This window comes from Artibeus jamaicensis, unplaced genomic scaffold, assembly GCF_021234435.1.
Source record: "Artibeus jamaicensis isolate MK-2021 breed Jamaican fruit bat unplaced genomic scaffold, CSHL_Jam_final scaffold_1964, whole genome shotgun sequence".
Classification (NCBI taxonomy): domain Eukaryota; kingdom Metazoa; phylum Chordata; class Mammalia; order Chiroptera; family Phyllostomidae; genus Artibeus; species Artibeus jamaicensis.
The window spans coordinates 4,635,641-4,661,009 of record NW_026522030.1 but is presented as its reverse complement, the minus strand read 5'-3'; the positions used below and the strand labels follow the sequence as shown (position 1 = coordinate 4,661,009).

Genomic DNA, 25,369 nt, shown 5'->3' with positions numbered 1-25,369 from the left:
CTTGCAGGGACAAGGAAGAGACACCTATTCAGGATGGCTGCATAGTGTGTAAATGGGAGTGTATGTGTTTTTGCAATAAACCAAAGGTAAAATTTTACAGGGCAGAACCAAAGGTTCAAATAGGACCAGGCTCCACAAAGCTGGACTTGGAGAGCTATTTCAGATTCACAGCAGTTCTAGGGACCTCAGCAGCAGGAGATCTTACATTACTTTATAATTAACATGACTTAGCTTCTCTCCCTGCACTTTCTTCTCTCTTCCTCACTCTCCACCGATAGAATCTTTCCATGTATGCGATTCAAATTTCAAAAGGAAGAACTCAGTTAATAGGCATCATATGGGATTGAGAGCAACCTTTCAGTCAGGTCCCATCACACCCTCCTGGTTGACCAATGGTTGGGATCCTCTAAGCTCTGGTGCCCTGCTGTGGCTTAATGGGCAATGGCCAGAGAGGTGGGACTTACCTGGCTGCCCCGAGAGTCTTAAGATTCCCTGAAAAGGCAAGGGCATGGCAGGCAATGTTACCTTTTCTAACTCAAATGTCAGGATGTATATCATCCTATAGAGTAGGTTCTTAAGGGAAAGTACAGCAGACAATGCAATTTTGGGTGAGGATGAAAGAGGAGTCTATAGAAAAGGAAAAAGAAGTAGATAGCATCAGACTCAGAGAGAAGAAAATGACCGTATTTGAAGTTGGCCTTAAAAATCTTTGGCAGCTAAACAAAAAAAGAAGTTTGCTGGATTCCATATTTCACATTTCTGGCAAGGGTAGATATGCAAATCTATCTGCAAAGCCATATTTATTTTCCCTTTTGGAACTAAGCCCAAGCAGAAACATGTCACATGGGTCCTTGTGTAAGGCACCGAACATCAGTATCAACTACAGGTTTTTCTTTTAAAAAGCACAGTCATGCTGTTTAAATGGATAATTTTTGTAATTATTCTCACTAAAGATTGAATTTTGTCCCAAGGCTGATCTTGTCTAATCCCACTATTTCAAGAAAACTATAGTGCAGTGATAAAGAGAACAGAGTCAGCAAGACATGTATTCAGAACTTCACTCTGCTACTCACTAGCTCTGTAAACTTGGGCAAGAAAACAAGTTCTCAGTCATGTCATATGAGCAGTGTAAACTCCAACTCCCTCTTCACAGTTAACTCTTCACAGGGTTAATGTAAAGATTAAGTGAGACAATGCATTTGTCTTAGGTCAGATTCCCCAGATATCAGGCTCAAAGGCACAGACTGGCATGCAGGAGGATTTGGAGGTTGCTCTTATGGAGGGATGAGCAAAGTGACATTGAACAGAGAGAGTAGTCGGGTTGTCATATAGTTGCAGCAAAGATCTCAGGTCATCTCCTAGGGAGCTTTGGTGCTGGGATGATCCTTCAGAGTCTTTCCAAATCAAAACAAGAATGTCAGGCCATTGTGCCTCAACATTAGCCAGTCGTAGACTGTGGGCTATCTCTGGGGAAGAGACACAAATTTGAATGAAGTAGTCCCTTTCACTGGAGGACCATTCTCTAAGAAAGACCCGGAAAAACCCCGGCAGCTGAGAAAATCAGTACCCACAATGCTGGCAGCTAGGAAAGATGAGTACCTATGTTTTAATGACAGATCTGGACACAGAATAGCTCCATACAATATTCACTACAATATGGGAAGTCCCCAGCACATTGTGAAATCTCAACCCACAGGAGCTATTTTGCCTACTATCTGGATTTCTCACAAACTTGGAAGCTCTGAATGCAATACCTGTTAACATATCTCTCTCAACTATGACAAATATGAGTCTCTTTGGAAGGAACTAAAAAGCAGGTAGTCCTCCGCTTTTTAAAAAAGATATTCTAATGAAGTCAGATGTTGCTTTAATGAAAGAAGGGAGTGACTATCCTTTGAACACCCTTTCTGTTGCAGTCCCTGGGATGTGTTATACATCCTGCTTACCAATGCTTACAGGAGCCTTGAAGGCTAAGTATTTCCCCATTTGTACACAAGACAATATGAGGTTCAGAGAAAAATTGATTTAACCAGATTTGTACAACTAGTACATGGCCAAAGTGGAAACTGGACCCAGGCTTTTCAGCATCCAAAGCTGGGATCTGCCCATTATTTCAGGCTGTCTTGAGAATCGGGGGCTTTGGTTGGGATCTATTGCCTTCTGTGGTCCTCCCACTCCTCTGTGCACACTCCTTCAGTGCATATCCTGCCGTGTGGGAGGGCTTTTGCTTTCTCTGATAGACTGTGATTTCCTACAGGGAAGAGGTCATGAGTTATTCATGAGTCGTTATCAATCAAGCCCTCAGCAAAATGTCTGGCACATACTGGCAATTCAGTGAATGTCTGCAGAGTGAATTAATGAAATCAAAGTTCCAACCTTGACTACAAGGAAGTTTAACTCACTTCATCATGGGATTGTGAAGCAGGTATGCTTCCACATGGATCCCAAAGTTTAACTTCTTTTCATCCTGCGAGAGACAGAATACAAAATGAGCCCTTCAGAGTCTCCCTGGTTCCAACCAAAACTCAAACATCACTGTCATGTCTCTTGGGCTCTTATTCAACCCATGGGTTTGTGATGTGGATGATTAAAGTGGAGATGCTGGAGGGATTCAGGATGACAGGCAAGGTCATATGGCATCAGATAGTGAGAGGAAGTAACTGTGCAAATGTGACCACCGAGACTCAATTCCTGTGTTCACGTCACCAACATTTACTAAACACCTCCTTGCACAAGGAACAGACAGAGAGAATGAGTAACAGACTGACTCCATCAAGAAAATCAAGGACTAACAAGGGAGACCAAATACACATAGGTAGCTGTAATCGGACCTAGAATGTGGTAAGAACAGCCTGAAAGGGGTGGGCTTGTCTCGATATAAGGAGAAGAAAAAAGGGGAGTCAGGCAGAAATCACTGAAATGTTGGTTGTTAAGCCAGGCCTTGAAGGATATGAGGGATGACAACAGCTAGACAAAAGTTGAGGTGACATTGGTACCTTAAGGCTCACCTTCAGATTTGGCTCATACTCTGCTTAATATGTCTAATAATTAGAAAGTATTCCATTCAACTGATGGCTACATGAGGGGTCTGTCCCGAAAAAATCCAACCATTGTTATATAATAAGAACTGTTTGTGTGACATCGGTGTAACCTGGCAGCCAAGGACAGTGGACTGGAATGTGAATGTATGAACAATGATGACCCCACTGTACTAGTCAGTGGGGGCAGTAGACACCACTGAGTGAGCTTGTGTACTGTGTGGCCATTGCATTCAAAGTGACTGAGCAAGTAGAAAAATAGTTGCATTGAATTTTGTGTTAAGCTTGAACATTCCTCTGTGAAAACTATGCAGATGATTCAGAAGGCTGCAGCTACGGGCAACTAGTGACTGGCAGCGTCATCATGACAATGCCCCTACTTACGCACCATGTTCTGTGAAGAATTTTTTTGGCAAAACATCAAATTGCCTGGGCAACTCAGCCCCTCTACAGCTCAGGTTTCTCACCCCATGACTTCTGATTTTTCCCAAAACTAAAATCACCTTTGAAAGGGAAGAGATATCAGACCATCGATGAGATTGAGGCAAATATAACAAGGCAAGGGATGGCGATTGGGGGAACTATGTGAAGTCCCAAAGTGCCTACCTTGAAGGGAACTGGGGAGTCACTGTCCTGTGTATAATATTTCTTGTATTTTGCACCTTCTTCAATAAATGTCTCTATTTTTCATATTACATGGCTGGATGCCTTCTGGACAGACCTCATATATGCTGTTATAGATTCATTATTTTATTCATTCTTATATTTTTCATCTTACAAAAATAACACCTTCTACGTGCTAGACCCCTGTCCCAGGATCTGGATGACCGGATGAGTAAAATATGGTGTCTGTTCACTGAGAAATTAAACTTGAAGAAGGGAACCCAGAGATGCCAAAGCTAATGCAAATCATGAGTGCTTTTTATTCCCCCTTTCCTATTACCTCATCTAGGATGCACATTTCTTGAAGGTAAAGAACATGCCTTATTTAACTGTAATCTCCACAGTGCTTAGGTTGTAGCAGAGGTTCAGAAGGTGTTGAGGAGTTGTGTGTGTGGAAGGAAGAGAGAGGGACAGAGAAAGCGAGAGCAAGAGAGAGAGAAATGTATCACACAATAAGGTCAAATAGTGGCAAGCAAACAACTCTCTCTGGCTAGACTCTAGCATTACTTTGGACATAAATACATAGAAAAGGAATAAAAATGCACATTCCCTATGTCTCATAATTCTCTAGCTTTCCAATAGATCTGTTTTATTTTTTTGGCTTTGGGTCAAAAGTACCCTCCTTTGTGTGGGTGCTCTGAGTGAGATTCTTTGTGCTCAAATCAATCTCCCCAGAGAGTAAGGACTCTGAAATGAATCTTTACCAAAATCTCAACTTCAAAATGTCATGTTTCCTTATTTTTAAATATATATATATATATTTCTCCCACTGGCTTGTGGGAATATACATCATCTAATTAGCCAAATGGATTTTCAGTTCAGCCCAATCATTTCCTTATCTAGCATCTGAAGCTCGGTGTTGCTCGGAGGACTACACAGGCACGGAGGTCCTCATTAACTCTGATCTTCAATTACATTGATTATGAGCCTGCTTCTGTAATTGTGCGGCATAGATCAGGGGCGAGCTGGGGAGCTCAGGCCATTCCATAGTGTTCTAAGAAAAGCCAGAGGCAAATCAGCCCCCAAAGAAACGGAACACTGCAGACTAGAACTAAAAATACCACGGGAGGAGGTATCACCAAACACAAACTACCTGGAGAGCCAGAGCAAAGGTGCAAATCCCCTTCATCACACCTTAAATCACAAGACAGACCCCTGAGAACCATGAATAAAAGGTTTCAAAAGAAGTCTTGGGACACAGTGCTGAATGGGGACAGGGGATCAAAGATTCCATACGTGGCAAAAAGATGCTATTCACAAACGAAGCTCAGGGAATTTTTCTGGCCAAAAGTACTTCTCCGTCTTCTTCCCCCCTGTTTCTGGCTGCAAAATAATTAGAGACTTCCTATCTTCTGTGACAGCGTGTGTCCCCCAGATTCCATCTGTACGGGCCTTGAACCTGGGAGATGTGTTTTTCCAGAAGACGTGATGAAAAACAAGTTGTATTGAAGTATAAATGAGGAACCCATCTACCTTCCACCCCATATACCCATGGAGAATTAAGTCAGGCTTGAATTCATTCCATCACAGGTGACTGAGAGCTATTTAAAGAGTGAGGACTGAAACTCTGAGAACATGAGGCTAAAAGCAACAGTTGGAGGGTTTGTGAGAATGGGCAGAGAAAACCTGGACAGCTGGGAACACTCAGTTTCTGGGAGCAGCAAGCCTCTAGGGTCATGAGGTGGAGCGGGTTCTCTTAAACTGTCTCTGAGCCCTCAGACACCTACCTCTATGCCTTTACTTCCTGATCTCCTCGCAGCTCTCTTCCTTTTTGCCATTTTCTTTCCCTTTTCCTTGGGTCAACTTCAACCTACTCCTCTGTACTGTCTCTAGCTCTTCTGGGCTGGCAGTGCCCATCCCCAAAATTCATATGTTAAAGTCCTAACCTCCCAGACCTCAGAATGTGGTCCCATTTGGAGATGGGATGTTTGATGAGGTAAATGAGGTTAAATGAAGTCATTAGGGTGGCCCTGCTCCAATATAACAGATGTCCTTATATGAAAAGGAAATCAGGACACAGAAACCCAGAGGAAAGACCATGACAAAGACACAAGGAGAAGATGCCCTCTACAAGTGAAGGAGAGAGGTCCTCAGAATAAACCAACCCTGCCAGTGCGTTCATACTGAGCTTCTAGCTTCCAGAACTGTTAGAAAATGAATTTCTGTTGCTTAAGCATCACTGTGTGTGGTTCCAATACGGCAGCCCTAACACACTAATACACTACCTGTCTTATTTGACAGCCATCTCTTAAGCCTGCTATTTTCTCCATTTATTAACCTTTATTTTGTGTCATGGATCCCTATGGATCATTTCTCAGGAGAAAGTTTCCAAATGAGTAAAACAGAATATCTAGTAACTGAACCAATAACTGAAATACAGTTTTATCCATGGAGCCCTCAGGGGGTTGTGGAGCACAGGATAAAAACCCTCGTCTGAAACTAAGCTATTTTTACCCATTCCACAGAAGCCCAGTCTGCTGTCTGACCTGGTTCCAAACACGTCCAACACCCCGGGATGCACAGAGGGAGTGGCAGTGAGGAGGGACGGTAAAGGGTGTGAATGTGAAACAGATGACAAAGAGGAAGAGGAAGCGAAGAAAACACTAACCCATTCCAGTGGCTATTCGAGAGGGTCGACTCCTTTCTTTTTATTCATTATATGGAAACATTATTTTTTAAAGCTCCGAAGCAGAGATCAGAATTTTATGATGCTAAGTTATATATTTAATTTTCAAGAGTGTTACAAAACTTTGAGTTCCTCTTGCTCAGTTTCTCAGCTCTTTTCTTTTCTCAGTATCACCCACTAAGGAGCACTCTGGGGCTTTTTTTTCTCTAATCACTTGCCACCCATGCAATTTTAGTACCACAGGTATACTGCATATCTGTTTATGTGCTGTGTTTTTGCTGTACATAAAAAGAGAACAATGTTTGTGGGCCCCCCCAAGAATCAATTTCCATATTTTAGGAAGTATTGTTGCACACACTGAGATCAGGGAAGGAGAGGGAAGGGCCCAAGATCCCACTGGGATTAGTGAAATAACTAAACTGGAACCTAGACTCTGACTGCCAACATCTTCACGCTGTGAGGGAGCTGAGGGTCAGAGAGGTGAGCTGACTTTCCCAAGGCAACAGAGCCGGGAAGTGCTGGCGCTGGACCAGAACCCAAGTGCTGTGACTTCTAGCTCGGGTTTGTCCAAGGATTTCTGGCTGACAATCAAGAATCGATCTGGAGGAAAAATGTGAGCTGTCTGTCACCAGGCTGGAGCTCCCTCACTGCGGGTGTGAAATGATAATACCCTTCAGAGGTAAAGGAATTCATCACCAAACATCCCTAGAAAGGAGCATGATGAGGAATAGGCCCCTCATATTTCTAAAATGTTCTGTGTTAGAAAAACAGCCATATCCAAATGAAGCTGTATTGAAGGTGCATTTCCTCTCCCACAAGGAGGCTTCTCTAGAGGTAAAGGCACATTTACTCCAGGCTGCTGTTGTTTCTGCCACTCCTTGCCGTTCCCACAGCTAATGGTGATCGGAGCCTGGCTAAAAGGGATTACCACCCAACCATGTGCCTTTCTGGAACCCTGGTCTTGCTTCAAAGTTCAGTTAGGGGCATTTAGATCTTGGGGGGAAAAGGGTTTAAAGTGTTAACATTTCATAAAGTTATTGTTCTCCCCAGGGATATAACAATGTGGTACCAAGGTAGGCAGTGGGAAGAACAAAGTCTTGATATTTCTCCTTCTACTTCAAGTTATTTCCATTTTTAAAGAAGAATTGTGGTTAAAGGAAGGAACCTATGGGCTTTTAATTTAAGAATTTATGTTCTTTTTATTTTAACTTCCTTCATTATGTCATTGGGAATATACGCATCAAAACCAATCTCAGTGCTGGATTCCTTTTTGATCAAAGATCAATAATTCTTGAGTGAACACGGTGGACAGTTAATCCCAAACATCACAGGTCCCATAGCTCTGACTTGCTAGTTTTGAAAAGATTCCTTCTCTGCCAGCTGCCAAATAAGACATGAGCTTAGATGGGAGGCAAAGAGCTGGACTCTGGAGTTAAACAAGCATCGGTTAGATCCTAGCCCAGCCACTGAGTTGCTATGTGACCCTGGGGCAGACACTTGACCTTGGTGAGCCTCCTCTATTTCCTCATCTGTACAATGGAAATATTTCACAGAGATTCTATAACCAATAAATAAAATATATTTGAATTGCCTGAATATAGGACATGCCTGTGTTCCAGGGACACTATTCCAGGGGATAGAATTTACATAGCCAACAATGTATTCTACATACAATTGTACATCTATCCACATATACCATATCTATTATTGTGTATTACATATATGTGTATACATTTGGATGAGTGTATGTGTCCAGGTATATATGCATACGTGTATGTACACAGAAGCTAATATAATTCTGTGAACAATTGTATCCTATGAGGATGGTGTTTCCCAGAGTTGTGCAATGTAGGGATCCTACCTGAGACAGAGTAAGACAACAGCTTCATTTAAAACAACAACAGCAACAAAAGAACCACCTTTCTCCTGCCTAACCAGTATGCCCATTTCCCCTACGATGATTCACAACTTATGCCAGCAGCATCTCCTGCGATTTTCTTAACACCCAGGGTGAGTTGGGTAGGGCAGGGATGAAGGATGCTACTTTAACATGTGTTTCGGGTGTGGGGTAACACTGTAGAGACCCTAGAAGGATGGATAGAGAACATACACAATGTGTGGCTAAGACAGGATTGGCTGACTGCGTTAACATATGTTAACCCACATGTAAATTAATGCACTGTGTGACTTTTCAGATCCATCAAGCACCCCCGCTCCCGCTTCCTTGGGTTCACCCTCTTTTCAAAATACACTTCTTCTTACTGCTCCAAAAATATCCAAGCAAACATCAGGTCCTGTTTGGCAGAGACGGCTTACAACTGTGAGCCCTAATAATAACCACATTAGCAATGCCTCCCAGATCTGTTTCATTAATACATTGTGGGTTCAATGTCAATTGCCAAATTAGGCCCAGGCACCTGCCTGCTTTTGTGGCTCCCACTGAGTCTGTGTGTAGGTGTGTGTGTTCCTTTCTCTCTGGCCTCCTTCCTATTCTCTTCTCCTTTGTCCAGAAATAAATTAAGTGGGAAAAACACAGACCTTGAAATTGGCACATCTGGATTCAAAAAGTGCCCTTACCACTAACTGTTTGAATGACCTTGAGAAATGCTTAGTATTTCTTTTCTCAGCTTCCCCATCTAAAAGTGGATGAATAATATTTACCTTGCAGCATTTACATTGAATAGTTTACACAGTTTAACTGTGACTGTGTGAGTACCTGACATATTGGATATACTCACCAAATAAGGGTTTTTACTGCTATTACTAATCTATTTGACCCTAGAAATAACTCTGGAGGGTAGGTGTTACTTTTAGCCCCAACTTTACAGAAAAGGAAGTTCGAGATGGTTAGAGGTTCATGTTTTAAATTGCATACCTAGGAAGTTGGTGATTCCAAAGGAGAACTCAGTTTGCCTGTCTCCCAGCCTGGAACTCGGTCTGTACCACCATGTTGCCTCCTGTTCTTCTCACTTCACTCTCTGCACTAGTTAGATGTGTGTGTGTGTGTGTGTGTGTGTGTGTGTGTATTTCATGTCTATCAATATCCATCTCCGGTTATTCCTCTAAGTACTCAGCTTCTTGTCGTGGCTGAAACATAAATCAGCCCATGTTGAGAGTGTGTGGCAGAGAGAGAGAGAAATGGCAGGGAGAAGGTGACATAATATTGTAATTCAATACTTAATGTCTCCAAAGACATGTCATACATCCTCCAGACATTTCCAGAAGATATTTTCTGGAAACTGGACAATAACTCAAATTAATGCTAAGCCTAAATCTAATTGTTTTATGATGCTACCAAGGGCTACACAAGGCAAAGCTTCCAAAAATCAGAGGTTTCAAGTTATATTGATGGAATAGATTTCACTGCCGGGCGCAGATGAGAATAGCTGCCTAAAAATATAATGCTGCTATTTGGAACAACATAATAAAGGAGACTCGCAGCTTAGCCATGGTGTAGCGTTCATAGCAATCAGCCCTCCACCAGCCAAACCCCACTGGGAAAGTTGGAGAGAAAGGTGCAATGTTTATTTGAGGGCCAAATGAACAGGATACAGGATGGCTGAGATCCACATTTCTGCTCTATGAGATATGAAGGATGAACTTTTCCATTCTGCTCCCAGACTGGATACCACTGGGCCTTAGAGCCAGACAGGACCAACTGAAGCCTCAACTCTGCCACCTACCAGCCGACAGACCTTATGCCCATTATCTGACTTTGTGAGCTCTTTAATAAAATGGGGATAATAATGCCTACCCCTCACTCCTGCACACAAAGGCACATGGAGATGGCTGATGAAGAAAGCACACTGCCCGAGATGATATAGAATCTTATCTCAGGTTTCAAACAAACAAACAAACAGCAATTTGGGGGGGGGTGTGTAGGGATAGCAGCAATCAAAAATTCTGGAACAATGTACACTGAGTCACCCATCCAACAGACGAGGACCAGGAATATAAAAGAAAGAAGGTATATTTAATATTTATTTCATTCACTCCTGTATTACTTTTGTAATAAGTGCACTGCTGTTGCTGCTACTACTACTAGTGCCACTACTAGTAGTAGTATTAACAGTATAATTCCAACAGCTTCAGAAGGTTTGGGGAGGAATAAAGGAGTATGTGTGTATACACACATATTTATATATTCATAGTACTGAGTCATACACATAGTAGGTGACCAAATGTGCTTGTTATTGCTTGTTTTGTCCCTAGAGACTAAGGAATGAATGCATTCTCTCTCCCTTGGAACGTGACAGGTGTTGGTGGAAGGAAGGCAGCACTGGACTAAATGCTGCTGCTCCTTCCTCCCAGGCATGTTATCAGGAGCCCACTCTCTTGGTCTTTGCTCGGGTTGTGCCCGTATTCCTGGGGCATCCTCCTCACCATAGCTGTCCTTCCAGACCCAGCCCACAAAAGGTAAACTTGTCCTTCCCTTGTCCTCTCACCTGGAAGTGGCCTGTCCTTCTTCTGTCCTCAAAGGCCTGGTATGCACACCTCTCTGCTTACATTAATGTCACTACTAATGCATGTGAGTTTGGTGCACACTGAGTATTCCCATGTGGCAAGGTTTGGGACATGCTGATGTGCTGTTATATGTCTACCTCGGAAGAGAATGTGCTTTCTGAGGTCAATTCATGACTAACTCATCTTCAGTCTCCCATTTCTTAGCACAGTTTCATGTACTTAGTAGGCAATGAGTAAACATTTTGGATGGATGTATAGATGGATGGGTGGGTAGACAGATGGATGGATGGATGGATGGATGGATGGATAGATGGATGGATGGATGGATGGAGTAACAAATGGTGCTTTCAGCTATTTGAAGAATACGCCTTAGTGTTATCAAATAGAAACAAATGAAGGAATCCACATGGCTTTCTTCCCACACTCTCCAACAGTGCTTCAGATTTCACCTGCGTCCTACTAATGAGCCAGAGTAGCACACATTCTTTTTAACACTTAAAACACTGTGTAACACCTTTATATCCAATCTCACTTGATCCTCACAGCATAGAATATTAGAGGTCCTAGAGTCAGACAAATTTTCTTCAGTAGTTGTGTGAGCCTGGGCAAACTTATTACCCTCTTTGGAGCTCAGTTTTCCAATTAAAAAAATGAGAAAAATAACAGTTTTTATCTCTAGGGTTATTGTCAAGAAGAAATAAGTTAATTAATGTAAAATATTTTGAGTGGTTGGCATTCAATTACACTACACTCTCTATATATGCATGTATGTTCTATAGAATTATTATCATTCCCACTTCATAAATGAAGATGTTGAGGGAAGTAATGACGTTTGTTGCCCAAGTCACATACAGTTATTTAATTACAAATTGGGACTAGAGTCCAGATATCCAACCTCTATGTATTATACTTCTTTTGCTGTCACTTTACTTTTCAGCAGGTTGGTGGCTGTGTTTAAGTCTGAGTGTATCTATCTGTATAGTCTAGAAATGTTCACAAAGTAATATATATATATTCCAGGCCTGGTTATGAGAATATGCCCTGGATATTCTGCAGGGGACAAAAGACACAAAACTATAGCACTTGGCTGTAGAGAGTGTACAATGTTCAGGTAGGAGATGAGCATTAAACAAGTAAATGCACCAACACTTATATAACTACAAATAAGGACCGCTGTGGAAAAAGAACTGAGCTGTTTTAAATACCAACTAGGGTGTGTGTGTGTGTGTGTGTGTGTGTGTGTGTGTGTGTTGGCATGGGGAAGGCAGGGTGGTGGTATCAATGAAAGAATGTTATTTGCAAACATGCAACTAAAATGGTATATGTGATGTTTCTGAGATAGAAAATAGGTTGGGTTCTGTTTCCAGTTGGAACTAACAGTAAAGAACATAATGTTAACTGGACTGGGGGACACATAGGTCATTTAGTGTATATTTATGCTTTTGCTTTTAAACGTAATTGTCCTTTCTGGGGTGCTAAGTATCTAAAAGAGCACAGTTAAATACTCAAACCATGATTTTGTGAATCCGAACCAAACTCCATGGTGCTATTTTCACAATTTACACAACAGGAATGGGCAGTAGCGGATGCCACACAGAAGCCAAAACACAAACTAACATAATTTCACTTTTTCAAATAACCAGTCAATTTTCTATGTTTGCTGTTGTTAAATTCATTTAGATGATGAGGCTCTTTTTTCTTTTTATAGAGAGAGAGAGTCTAATACAGTGTTTAAGGGCAGAAACATGGAGTCCAGCAGCTGGTATTCATGTTTTGGCCTTGACACAAACTAACCAACGATAATGATACAGTTAAATGGGTCCTAGTTTCTCAGCTATCAAAACTGTGGATAATAATCTCATAGGCATGTGGGAGGCAATATATCTAAATTAACTTTCTGTTGTTTCAGATTACTCACTTTCCATGTAAATAAGATGTGTGTGTGTATATATGTGTGTGTGTATTTATAATTTAAAACAGTACCTGGCACATAATAAATGTTTAATAAGTGTTAGTTATTCTTAGACTATTTCTACCTACACATATTTGAGATCCCATTGTGTAACACAAGGGAATGTTGTCTTGTGTAAACACAATTTGGCAAAAACAAACACAATAACCAAGATTCCTGCTTAAACAACGTATTAGCTTTGGATGTCACAGTGTAAACAAAAGCTCCTTCTCATTCTGCGACTTTTTTGTTTTCTTAATTGCCTGCTCTTGCTCTGGACCCCAGCCAGGAGTCAGTCTTTAGCTGGGCCATGGCTACCGACACATCAGACTGTGTACGTGCATACACAAGAACACACAGCCTCCTGTCGCTTCTCATGGCTGCAGAGAAATGACATAAAAGTGAGTGATTTGAAACCACTGAAATTTAATTAAAAACAAAATTAAAAGTTGTTCCAAGCCCGGGTGCTTCAGCCAGCAAGACTCAGAGGAAATTAGTAGGAGCTGCTAATAGCTGGATCCAATTCACAAGGCTCTATGAAGAGACAGGCCAGAGGAACCAAGTGGTGTACTCTTTAGATGAAACAATTAAAGATCTCTTCTGCGACATAATCACCAACAGTATACCAGGGCGGAAAGGAACATTATTTGCTGGTATGTTGCTTTTTTGACTTTCTCATTTTCATTATGGGAAAGTGCCCTGAGATTCCCCAGGCAGCATTTTCTATGGCAACAGAGAAGGACACTGATTTTGAAAACCAAATGAGTGGAAGGTGGGAGCAGATTTCTTTTAAAAAAAATAGTTGTCACTCCCTACCTGAAAGTGTCTACCTTACCTTTGAAATTTCAAATACTCAGGCCGCTAAGTAAAATTCTAATCCTGCCCTAATTATGGAGCTCAACATGATGAGCCAAGAAGGGTTGGCTGGAGATCGGGGACTGGGAGCCGGGATGATTGAATGAGCTGCCTTCTGGGTTATCATCACAGACGGAATCAGAGCAGACAGCGGGGCCGTGTCTGAGACAGGGCAGATCGCAGAGAGGCCAGTCTGTCCGCGGTTCTCAGAGCATCCTGGGGACAGGCAGAGGAATAGCAGCAAAGCTCTGTGGACCACCAGGAAGATACAGGAAATAAGCCTAGAGCAATTAATGCGAGGGTGGGGTGGAAAGAAGACTAGGCAGGGCAGAGGGGAGGGGTGGGGGAAAGTTAAAGCTGGGATGCTGAAACTTGTCATGAGTGCCAACTAGTGGGAAGTGGGTTTTTTGTTTGTTTTGTTTTGTTTTGTTTTGTTTTGTTTTGTTTTGTTTTGTTTTGCAGTGAAAGGGAGTGGTGTTTCCTGCATGGCACTATACAGATGAAGCATGAGCATCTCTTGCTGGAAAAACCCCAACTCCTCGATCAGGGGTTGGGGGTGGGTATTTTAAGGTGTCCGGAGCAGTGCTGGGTTGTGATGGAGGTGAAATGGGGAGCTTTGGGAGCACAGAGGGGCCGCCAACTCCTCTGCTGTGTAGCCACATCTAAACTGAAGGCTGTAGCACCAAGAGGCAGTGGTTAGGAGACAGTGGGGGGAAAAGTGGATTTAAGCAAAAGAGAAGGAATATTTGTAAAGGACCAGAAGCAGAGCCTAAGCCTTCGGAAATGGCCACATCATTTGGGCAGAGTGCAGAGGGGACGGGAAATGGCAAAAGACAAGGCTGAAAAAATATTCTGCCACTCACGTTCTACAATTTAGAAAATGTGGCCAGGCTGGCTGCAACACAACATGCCTACATGGTGCCCGCCCCACCCTGTACCCACATTTTTCCTCTTAAGGGGGCAGGAGCTGCCATTTCCAATTGATGCTAGATTTCAAAGGTAGCACCAGCTCTGATGGCCAGGCTCCTGGCCCACCGCTCAGGCCTCTGCTTCCCCGGCAGGTCCTGCACCCTGCACTTTAATGCTGCCTTTGGGTCGGTGCAGGAAACAGCCACACCTGGGGCCTTCACCCTCACAGGTGACATCAGCATCTGAGTGTGGATGGGGACAGGTCACTTTCTCTATCCTCCGTCCGGGCCATGACAGAACAGTGAGACATCACCTGAAATAATAGTCAAATGATTCAAACCTTCATGAGAGCAGCCTTCAGAGACCTGGAGAATTAATTTTGCTCGCAGAACACAGTGGCAAGTCTTACTAATAATGTTCATCCAGGCAGGATTTATAAAGGTCCTAATCCTGTGTATTTCTCAAAGTTGCCTGCAATTTTCTTTTTCTTTTTTTTCTACAAACATAGCTAAAAGGTGAACATCTGATTCTTGATCACGCATAAGAAAGCTGGTACTTGAGCGGTATAGTAATAAGAGTAAGAACAGCAAGCCACTGAGTGTGCTTACCGTGGGCAGGCTCCTGCATTGAACAACAATTGAATCTTCACAGTCAGACTGATTCAGAGGGCATCGGGTTCCCCATTTTTCAGAAGATGAAGCTACATCACGGGGAAGGTGGAGTCAGGACCTACACCCAGGTACCCTGGAGTCAGTGCTCATACTCGTAACCACCTCCCTTCACTGCTGGGCAAAAGTGTTTTATTTTCATATTTTTAAAAGATTTTATTTATTTATTTTTAGACAGGGGGAAGGGAAGGAGAAGGAGTGGGAAAGAAACATTAATTGTGGTTTCCTCTTGCACGCGCCCCACTGGGGACCTGGCCCACAACACAGGCATGTGTCCTGACTGGGAATTGAACCAGCAACCCTATGATTCACAGGCCTGAGCTCAATCCACTGAGCTACACCAGCCGGGGCAAGTGTTTTTATTTTAAGGACTGGAGTCACCAACCTCTCAGTGATCTGAGAACACTAAAACCAAAGAGTCTTTGACCCTTCCCCCTCTTGGTCCTTTCCTTGCAGTTTGTTGCTGAGTTTCATTGGTTCTAGCTCTACAGGATCTCCCTGATTCTCTTTGGCACTTCAAATGCCCTTGTTCAGATGTTATCACACAGACTAAATGGAATAGCCCCCTAATAGGCTCCTTGCCTTCAGCCTGTATCCTCAGACTCACCTTCCATATCCTGTTCAGTCGGTCTGTTCAATATCCTTATTGAACGCAGAATGTGCACTGGAGATTTTATAGGAACAAGACCAATACACTCTCTGAGCCTAAGGGCTTAAAGTGGCATTAGCTGGGACTGTTGTTTACTGAGTATTGACCAGTGCTAAGTACCAGCCAAGCATGTCCTAGGCAGTCATTTGATTGCCCTTTGATGTGGTTTACTGTTATGATGCCCATTTCACAGATGAGCAGACCAAGGCTTACTGATGAAATAACTAGCTCAGTGCTACACAGCTAGGAAATATCTGACCAAGGCACTGAACCCACACAGAGTGTGATCCTGGAGCCGAGACTCTTAGACATCAAATAAGCAATTTTAAATGAGCTGAGTGCCAAAGGAAAAGTTCGGGGCCATTTAACAGGAAGACCTATCTCAGACTACGAGGGTGATAATGATGATAATGCCAATAAAAACTAATATCAGCAAGTGCTTCCAGTTTGCCAAACATTCTGCTGAATATTTGACAAATATTATCTCATTCAATTTTCCACAGAGGGAGCTATTGTTATTATGCCTGCTGCACAGATTAAGAAGCAAGCCAGGACAGTTGTATAACACTGGACTGCTGTGAATTCACAGAACCAGCATTTGAACCCAGATGTGCCCGACTCTATAGCCTGCTCCCTTAGTTGACATATTGCACTGCTTTTTGAACAAGCAATGTGACCCCTAAACGCCCTTGTTTAAAATCTTTCAGTGGTTTCATGAGCACAGTCACCTCCACAATAAAAACCCAACGCTGAGACCCCTGCTCGTCCTACTGTCCTTCCCTTTGCCCTGTGCATGCCACATGGAGCCCCTGGGTTCCTGCCCCTCCTTTGCTCGTGCTGTGCCCTTTGCCTGGAAGATCTCCCTTCTCGTTCTCACTCTTTTCCACCACCTCCAACACAGTGAGTACTCTCATGCCCAGTCCTCCCCGACCATCCAATTTCTTCCAATGAGACAGATCCTCTGTGCCCCAAAGCTTCACTCAGATCTGTGCAGTGGGAAACCCTCCAGGCTTCCTTGGCAGCCTTGCTGACTCCTGTCTAGATATGCTCCACCTGGTCCAGATTATGATTTGTCTTCTATTGTAGTCTATGGCTTTATAGCTACCTTGTCTTTTTTAAAGAAAAAGTGTGAGCCCTTTGAGTGCATAATTAGCACTTACCGAACACCTGTTATGGTATATTTTCATGTCACCCTCGATTTCATCCTCATTACCATCCTGTGACATAGGGACTAAGAGCTGTACTTTTACAGGTGGTGAAATTAATGGTTCAAAGGAGTGAGGTAACGTGCCTAAGATTCACGGTTAGTGAAGGAATGCAGATTTGATCCCGAGGTTTTCCAATTCTAAATTTCATACTGCTTTAGGGCTGACAGTGTCTGAGTTTGTCCTAGAATATGAGTCCCAGCACTCAGCAAGAGTCAGCAGAGAGTCTTATGTACGGATTCACCTACAAAGACCAAGTGGGGACCAAGGCTAAAGCAGAGGGAGGGATATATGGGGGGCAGGGGTGTTCCGGGCTTCAGGAATGATTCTAGTGGAGGGTAAGATACCCAGGTCTTTAGCAGAGGCTCAGAAAGTCACCAAGAGCTGCCAAAAGACCCAAGGCTGTGCAGCTGCAGATATATTTGGCTTCAGTAATCCAGAGGAGTGGCTAGGGAGAAAAGCCAAACAGCAAGGGCACCAGAGCCAGGATGGGGAGGGACAGGGCAAAGAAGTGGGAAGGATGTACAGGGAGAGGGTGGAGAGGCCAGAGGGATATGCAGGTTTTAATTATTCCTCCCATTTCATCATTTCCCCTCTGAATATGATGCATACTCCCCCTCCCATACTGTTGCTGGCATCTGAGATGTTCAAGGTCCCTCAGCAACTGATGCTGGAGGCTAGAGATGGAGAGGCATCTATCCCACTACAGTCTGGATACCCACCACTTCTTTTTTCATCTGGCAGCCTTGGGAGCTTTCAGTCCCTGCACAAGCTTGGCTGTGATCCTTCTGTGATCCTTCTAAGCTTTCTTCAAATGGCAAGTTGTGGGCTGTAAAAGGTTTGCTTAGCTGCCTCTGCTCCCAAGATCCTTGCTCAGGGGACCACCTGGCTACAGACTAGTGCAAGCAAGAGTCAGAAGAAAGAGGACTGAGGATGCTAAAGAGATGGTTGCATAGATACTTCGAAGGTCACGCACATAATGAAATGAGTAAACGGTAACTCTAAACTGCCAAGTTTCTCATTCTACTTTTAGAATGTTAGGGCAGGGAGAAATTTTAAGTACTATCTTGTTTTCTTCCTACATTTTACGGTGAAAAAAAAAAAAAAAAACGAGGGCTGGAGAAGTACAGACGTGGCCAAAAGTCATGGTGAATTCACGGCAGAGCTAGACAACAATCTTAGTCATCGAATTCTCTGTCTACCACATTTCCTGTAGCTGCTAACTCAAAATAATTCTCCTCAACCCTTTCCTGCCTGTGTGATGTTCAGGAAGCCAGGTAAATTTATTGGGATTTAGTTTCCTTTAAATTTAAAATGGGGATAATGCCTGTATCTACTTCATCAGGTAATAGAATTAAATGACATAATACTTTGCAAGGCACTTAGCATGGAGGCTGTCACTGAGCCATGCTCTGTAAATGCTGCCAATGATGAGTGCTGTTATTATCACAGTCTTAAGGAGGTGTGAATAGCAGGGTCCATGTCCCCTCTTAGAAGCCTGCTGTCACCCATCACCCACCTCCAGGTAAATGTAAGTGGCTCTAAGACCCAGCTCCGGCAGCACTTTCTCAAGACACCCTCTCCTTACACCCCTTCCTATCTCCAGCCTGGGGCAGGAGAGTGGCTGCCCCTCCTCTATGGTCCCACAGTGTCCTGTGCAACCTCCACTGTGACCCCCACTGCATTTGGTATTTCATCTGCTGGGTGAAGAGGGAGGCCAGAGATTGTGTTTCATCCATCCCTGCCTCCCTAACATCTGAGCATGCCGCAGACAAGGTGATGTGTGATATAGTCATGTGCCTCTCTTCACAATGGGGATACATTCTGAGAAATGCATTGTTAAGTGATTCATCACTGTGCACACATCAGAGTGCCCTTACACAAATCTAGAGGGTATACCCCACTGCACACCAAGGTCATTGGGTATACTGCTATTGTATATGCACCCTATCATTGACTGTTATGCTGAGCATGACCGTATTTGTTGACCACAAGAAGGGAGAGAAGACGGACGGGGAAATAACAGGTGCTATATATGACAACGGATTAGTATTATTACTGAGGAATTTTTAACTAGTATTTTCCTGCTGACCAAGCTAAGTCTCCCTGAAGTTGTACCTTCTACTTACTTGGCTAGACCCACTAAGACCTCCTTATAACCCTTTTACTGTCTTCATGAATAATAAAGCTATGAACAGAACAACACTGCCATAATTGTACTCTCACCATTGGCCAAGGTCGTGCACACTCATCAGTCTAGAAACACTCATTTGAGGCAACATGTATTAAGATTGCTTTTGGATGAAGAAACTAGAGCTCAGGGGCATGAATTAATGTACCCAAGTCACAAAACTGGAAAAGAGAAGACCTGGGAGAAGAACTCATATCTCCTAGGTCACAGACCAATGCACTTAACCTCTGTACCTTGTTACCTTCTCTCTCTCCCAGTACTGCACCACTGACTCAACCCTCCATTATCATGCAAACACCAAGCCAATAATAATGGAACATCTAACTCTGTATGAGTCAGTGGGAAGTCTTAATGCCGGAATTCACCCACAGAGCCCACATGGGAGTCAGGGTGCTCCATCTCCTCAAAGCTCCCACTTGCCATTTTCTCCTCCCAGTCCTAAAATCAAAGTAGCCTTCCCCTCACAACAACAGAATGGAAATACTAATGAGGAAAAACACATTTCCCCACCTCTTTCCACCACCTTCTGCCCTCAGTTCTAGGAACATATTTTTGGACTTGATTTGCTATCAAAACACAGAAATTAGTCTCTAATTCTGGACGTCAAACTTAGTTATTCCTATTGTTAAGAAGGGAAATTAGTAACAATTCATCCTGGTCAGACGCCAAGCTAACATCTTAGCAGAGAGTGTCATTAAAAATTCCAACCAAGCTGGCTGCTGTGATATCTTTAAAAGCTTGAACATGTTCAGCTGCTTTGGATGGTTTTCCAGGGCTTGTTCTCCCTCAGTGCCCTCGTCACTTTGATTTCAGGACTGGGAGGAGAAAATGGAGATCAGTTAGTATTTAAGGAAGACATGGCTTGAAGCAGTTTTCCCTTCCATGACTCTGTGGGTTTGGACTTTCCTAATGAAGAGGTTTAGGGAAAAAACCAAAACAAACAAACAAAAAACAAAAACAAAAACCCTAACAATTTCACTGAAGGGGGTATCCATAGCTTCCTGAGCTAGCTCCAGGCCATCACTGAATAAGTTGTTCATTAAGTACAAAAAGGAGAGAAAAAAATTTCCACAGTTTATAATTATGTTACCAGTTCCATTACAGATCTCGTTTTAATTCTGACTGAAACCTAGCCTTGCCTTCCCCCAGCACTCTCTTGTGAATAGTTATTAAATCTGAGTTGGAGTTCAACCTATTCTTCTTGATTTCAGCACATTAATATGGTTTATTGGTATTTCATCACCACCTCCCACCTGGGTGTTCTGAATCTCAGCTCAATTTAAATTTCCCCCTCTTCCTGGGCTCTGGGATAAAGCTTGTTTCATTCTGATGTTGGGGGGGCGGGAATGTGAATTTGATTGCAGATTCTTATCTTGGAGGATGCGAGCAAAGACCTGAGGGAGCGGAGTCAATCACAGAAGGGGAGGCAGCATCAGATTTCTTGCAATGTCATTCCCTAGGTTATATCTTCTTAAAGCATCTGGTTTACCCACCTGCCCTCCCTTTCTTCATTTGTTCTACAGACAAAATTATTATATGTCTACTGCGTCAGAAGCTCTGTCAGGTATCACAATAGGTTAGGACAGGAATAAGCTTTGGTCCTTGTCCCTGAGGATGTTTAAGTGAAGCTACAGAAGTAATTTCTTTTGGGTACAAACTCTATGTGCACACTGTCCTAGGTGCTGAACATAATGTGCAAAACAAACAAATATCTCAGTCCTTATGGAGCTTACAAGAGGGCGAGGGACTCCAACATTAACTAAAGAAGTATATAATTACAAATGGAAATAAGAGCAATCAAGGAACAGAGCAGGGCTCCAGGAGAATGATTAGTAGGGGACCTAATAGAGGTTAAGACACAAACAAAAGAGGTCAATCACTGTAGGATAGGATGAAATTTGTCCCAGAGAAATTGGATAGGAGAGGTGGGGAGAAATTTTCCAGGCAGTGAGAACAACCTTGGCAGAGGCCCTGAGGCAGGGAGTGGCCGGGATATTTAAGGAGCCAATGTAAGGAGAGTGGTATAGTGAGGCTAGAGAGCAGGGAGTGGCCTGATCTTGCAGGAACACGAAGGTTGTGTTAAGAAGTTCAGTCTCTATAACAAGCACAGTAACAAGTACTCCAACAGATTTATGGGAAGATGCAACATGTTGAGATTTTTTTTTTAATTTTAAAGGATCACTCTGTTTGCTATGTTGAGAAAATGTTGGAGGGAGGCAAGATTTAATGCAGGAGAAGAGTTTTTAGGACTATGATAGTTGCCCAATGACATACAGTATGTAACAATAACGATGATGGAAAGAAGACCATGCAATCCTTAAATAGAAATACAGTTCTATGTAATTGTCAAGGAAGAAGAGATTATTTCTGATGGGAGTTTTCTTTGGAGAAGTTTTTGGTGTTTGTTAAAAACATTTTCTAGAGGAAGGAGGAAATTAAAGTAAGGCCTTAGAGATGTGTAGAGCTACAATATATGGAAATAGGCGAGGTACTCTTGGTGGAGAGCAATGCTTAGGCAAATGTACATAAAGAGGCAGATACAAGGTAAGACAACCTATTTGTGTAAACAGCATTAAGTGTGTGCAAAGAAGTTACGGACAAAAAGGCAGAGGTCATACTGTAGAGAACATTCACATCTAAACGTGGTTCATGGTGTTCACAGGTCTGCATTTAACACTGGGAATGTGGGGTGCAGCATGAGGAATAGAGTCAAAAGTATCGTAATAACTATGTATGGTGCAAGGTGTATACTTGAATTATAAGGCAGATCATTTGGTAAATTATATAACTGTCTAGCCACTATGCTATACACTTGACACTAATATAAAATAATATTAAATGTCAACTGTAATTTAAAAATAAAATAAAAAAAGAGTAGCTGCTGGAGGGGTGGGCCCAGCCCCAGCTTGGGGTCCCGAGGCCTTTACCCCCGACTGGGAAAACCGAGAAGTCTCCACAGGGACCACTATCATGGCCGTGCAATTTGACGGGGGCATGGTTCTGGGGGCCGATTCCAGAACGACCACCGGGTCCTACATCACCAATAGAGTGACTGACAAGCTGACCCCTATTCATGATCATATTTTCTGCTGCCGCTTGGGCTCTGCAGCTGATACCCAGGCTATAGCTGATGCTGTTACATATCAGCTTGGTTTCCACAGTATTGAGCTGAATGAGCCCCCGCTGAATGCAGTGTATTGTGTACACTGCAGCCAGCCTCTTCAAGGAGATGTGTTACCGATACCGGGAAGACCTGATGGCAGGAATCATCATTGCGGGCTGGGACCCCCAAGAAGTCCACCTCCCCCATGGGCAGGTGTACTCAGTGCCCATGGGGGGTATGATGGTAAGACAGTCCTTTGCCATTGGAGGCTCTGGGAGTTCCTATATTTATGGCTATGCTGATGCTACCTACCGGGAGGGCATGGCCAAGGAGGAGTGTCTGCAATTCACTGCTAATGCTCTCGCTTTGGCCATGGACAGGGATGGCTCCAGTGGAGGGGTGATCCGCCTAGCATCCATAGAGGAATCGGGGGTAGAGCAGCAAGTACTTTTGGGAGACCAGATTCCCAAATTCACCATTGCCACTTTACCTCCTCCCTGAATCTTAGGATTCTGAGATACAATAAGAAACATCCCATACTGACACAAAATTCAATAAACAGTTTGTGAAAGAGAAAAAAATAAAAAATAAAAAAATAAAACAAAGCCACAGATGATTTCAGAGATCAAGGTGTCCATGAAGCTATTGTTTTTAGACAAGTTGCTTGGCAGTTTGTGATTCAGCAGCCATCTGCAGTGTGGTGTCATTTTCCTCTCTCAGACTTGAAAACTCTCCTTCCATGTATCCAAATCACTGCAAACTACCTCTGAAGTCAATTATGAACCTCATCTTTGTGAAAGGCACAAAGCCACAGATTAGCTCACTCTCCTGGCTGAAAGACATGAATAAGGGGAGGAAGCAAGTAAAGGTAGACCAAGTTCATTACATATAATTTTGTGTTCATAAACAGCTACATGTGTGATGCACTAATAAATGAGGCCATCTAATGATGAACATTTTGACTCGATGATTTCTCAGGCTGGCAAGGAACCTTTAGATCCCAGCTCCTCAGTCATAGGAAATAGAGGAGAACTGAGTATCACCTTAGTAAAACCCAACACATGGTACTAGCAATTTAACTCAACCTTAAAAAAAATAGACATTTTGATGTGGAGATTTTGATGCAATGGGCATAATGACATTAAAAAAAACATTATGTGTATGTGTAAGTGTGGTTTAGCCAAGTGAAATATTCAAGAGACGTCCCTGGACTTCACCCATTCCTGAGTTTCACTCAATTTCTGATCTTTGGCAAAGAATGGGTGACAATCATGGGAGCAGTGGTAAAAGGTCTGTAGGTCCTAAAAAATAAGTGTTTTGAAAGTGTTTTAAAGTTTAAAGTTTATATTCAGATAAAACAGCCCTGAACCAAAATACCAGGTACCCAAGCCCAATGCATCCCTACACTTTTCTTCTACAGCTTCAGAGAAATGTGGTCATCTATTTTTCAGAAAATTCCCTATGATGGGGAACTCATTACATTGCAATGACCCCCTTCCAATATTAAAAATATATTATAACAACTACTAACATTTATGTAATTTATGGAGCCATTACTAGGTTTCAGATACTAAGCTAAAAGGTTTATGGGAATTATTTCATTTATACATCACAATAACTCTGTAAGATAAGTGCGATTATTATCCCTGCCTTACAGATAATAAGGTTGAAGCTTAGAAAGTAAAAGTACTTTTATACTAAGGCTCAATCTTCTCCCATCTCTGACCATCCTCATCACCCACATACTTCTAATTTTGCTCCCTGGGGACTTTTAGAATGAACCAGAACCCTTTTCAAGGTAAATACTAATTTTCATGATCATTTTTTAGTAAGTGTGGGGCATGGAATGATCTTGGATCAGGAGTTCAGGTACACCTGGACTTTCATACAAGGCTTCACTTTTGTGCGTTAGTCTGGTGCAATCACTCAACATCTCTGGGAATTGCCTTCTATATATGCAAAAGGATAATGCTAAACCCTGCTTCACACTTCTGCTATGAGAACTAAATAACTAACTTCATGTAAAGTATTCTGAACACTGCAATATTTATAATAGACATTCTCAATAATATTAAGTTCACTTTTTTTCTAGGTTCTTTGAACTCTTACAGAATGATTCTCCTCCACCCTTTCCTTAAGAAGTCACTAGGTATCTACACAATGTTTTTCCAGTATCTTGACTACAAATCCTCTCCTTTGGATAAGTTCAAATATATCATTCACCTTCTCAAAGCACAACTCCCAGAACAAAACAGAACAGAACAGAATGGAAAAAAAGAGAATAGAAAACTCTACTTGTAATGTTATCTGTCTGCACTATGGGACCATATTACCCACTTAATAAGGATAACTTACTCCTTTAAAAGCTGTCTTTCCTACTGGCCAAAATATTGGGTGACTATATCCTGACATACATTGAGTGCCTCAAGGAATGCATGAACTAACATGAGTTTTTAATATTAAGCAATTACCATTCACTAATAATGCTGCCTTCATGGCAGTTTGGATGATGCCCAAAACCATGTGATGAAGTCTGCTTTATTATAAAACTCATACTGTGTCATTCACATTGTATTCAATGCTATGGGTAACCACTGCAGTTGTGCTATGAGGCAGCTCCATTTTTGTGACATTGATAAAAATCTAAGATGGAAGAAAGCAAAGCCCCTTAGCAGGGCCTTAAAGGGTCCCAAGGAGTGATTACATCTGCGAGATAGAAGGAAAGTAACACAGAGAGATTGATACAGCTCTCAAACTTCTGTTAAGGGATCATCTAAAGTTCTTGTTGAACACATTAATACTTGGGCTCCACTCCTAGAGAATATGATTCACTATTCTGGGGATCATTATCCCAGAATAAACGAAAAGCAGATGATTTATAGAATGTAGCTGAAAACACAGTGCTACATTCAGTAAGTTTGGAAGCAAACCCAGTCCATCTCTTCACTATGTGCTTAGCAGGGCAAAAAGCCACTAGTGGCCTTGAGAAGGCTCAGGAAAGAAAGGGATAATACTTGCCAAGGGTTTGGATAGGGGCGGTGTAAGTA

The 25,369-nt window shown here is 42.6% G+C and overlaps 2 protein-coding genes across 3 annotated transcripts in view; one reads left to right on the top strand and one right to left on the bottom strand.

Annotated features, from left to right (window-relative positions):
* Positions 1-25,369, bottom strand: part of ASTN2 (astrotactin 2) — an 817,144-nt gene that overhangs the window by 463,801 nt on the left and 327,974 nt on the right. The window lies entirely within an intron of this gene.
* LOC119056326 (proteasome subunit beta type-6-like) lies at positions 21,739-22,900 on the top strand. Its single transcript, XM_037154713.2, is given in 3 exon segments — positions 21,739-21,763; positions 22,098-22,417; positions 22,419-22,900. Coding segments are annotated over 3 exon segments (750 nt in total). The 3' UTR covers positions 22,824-22,900.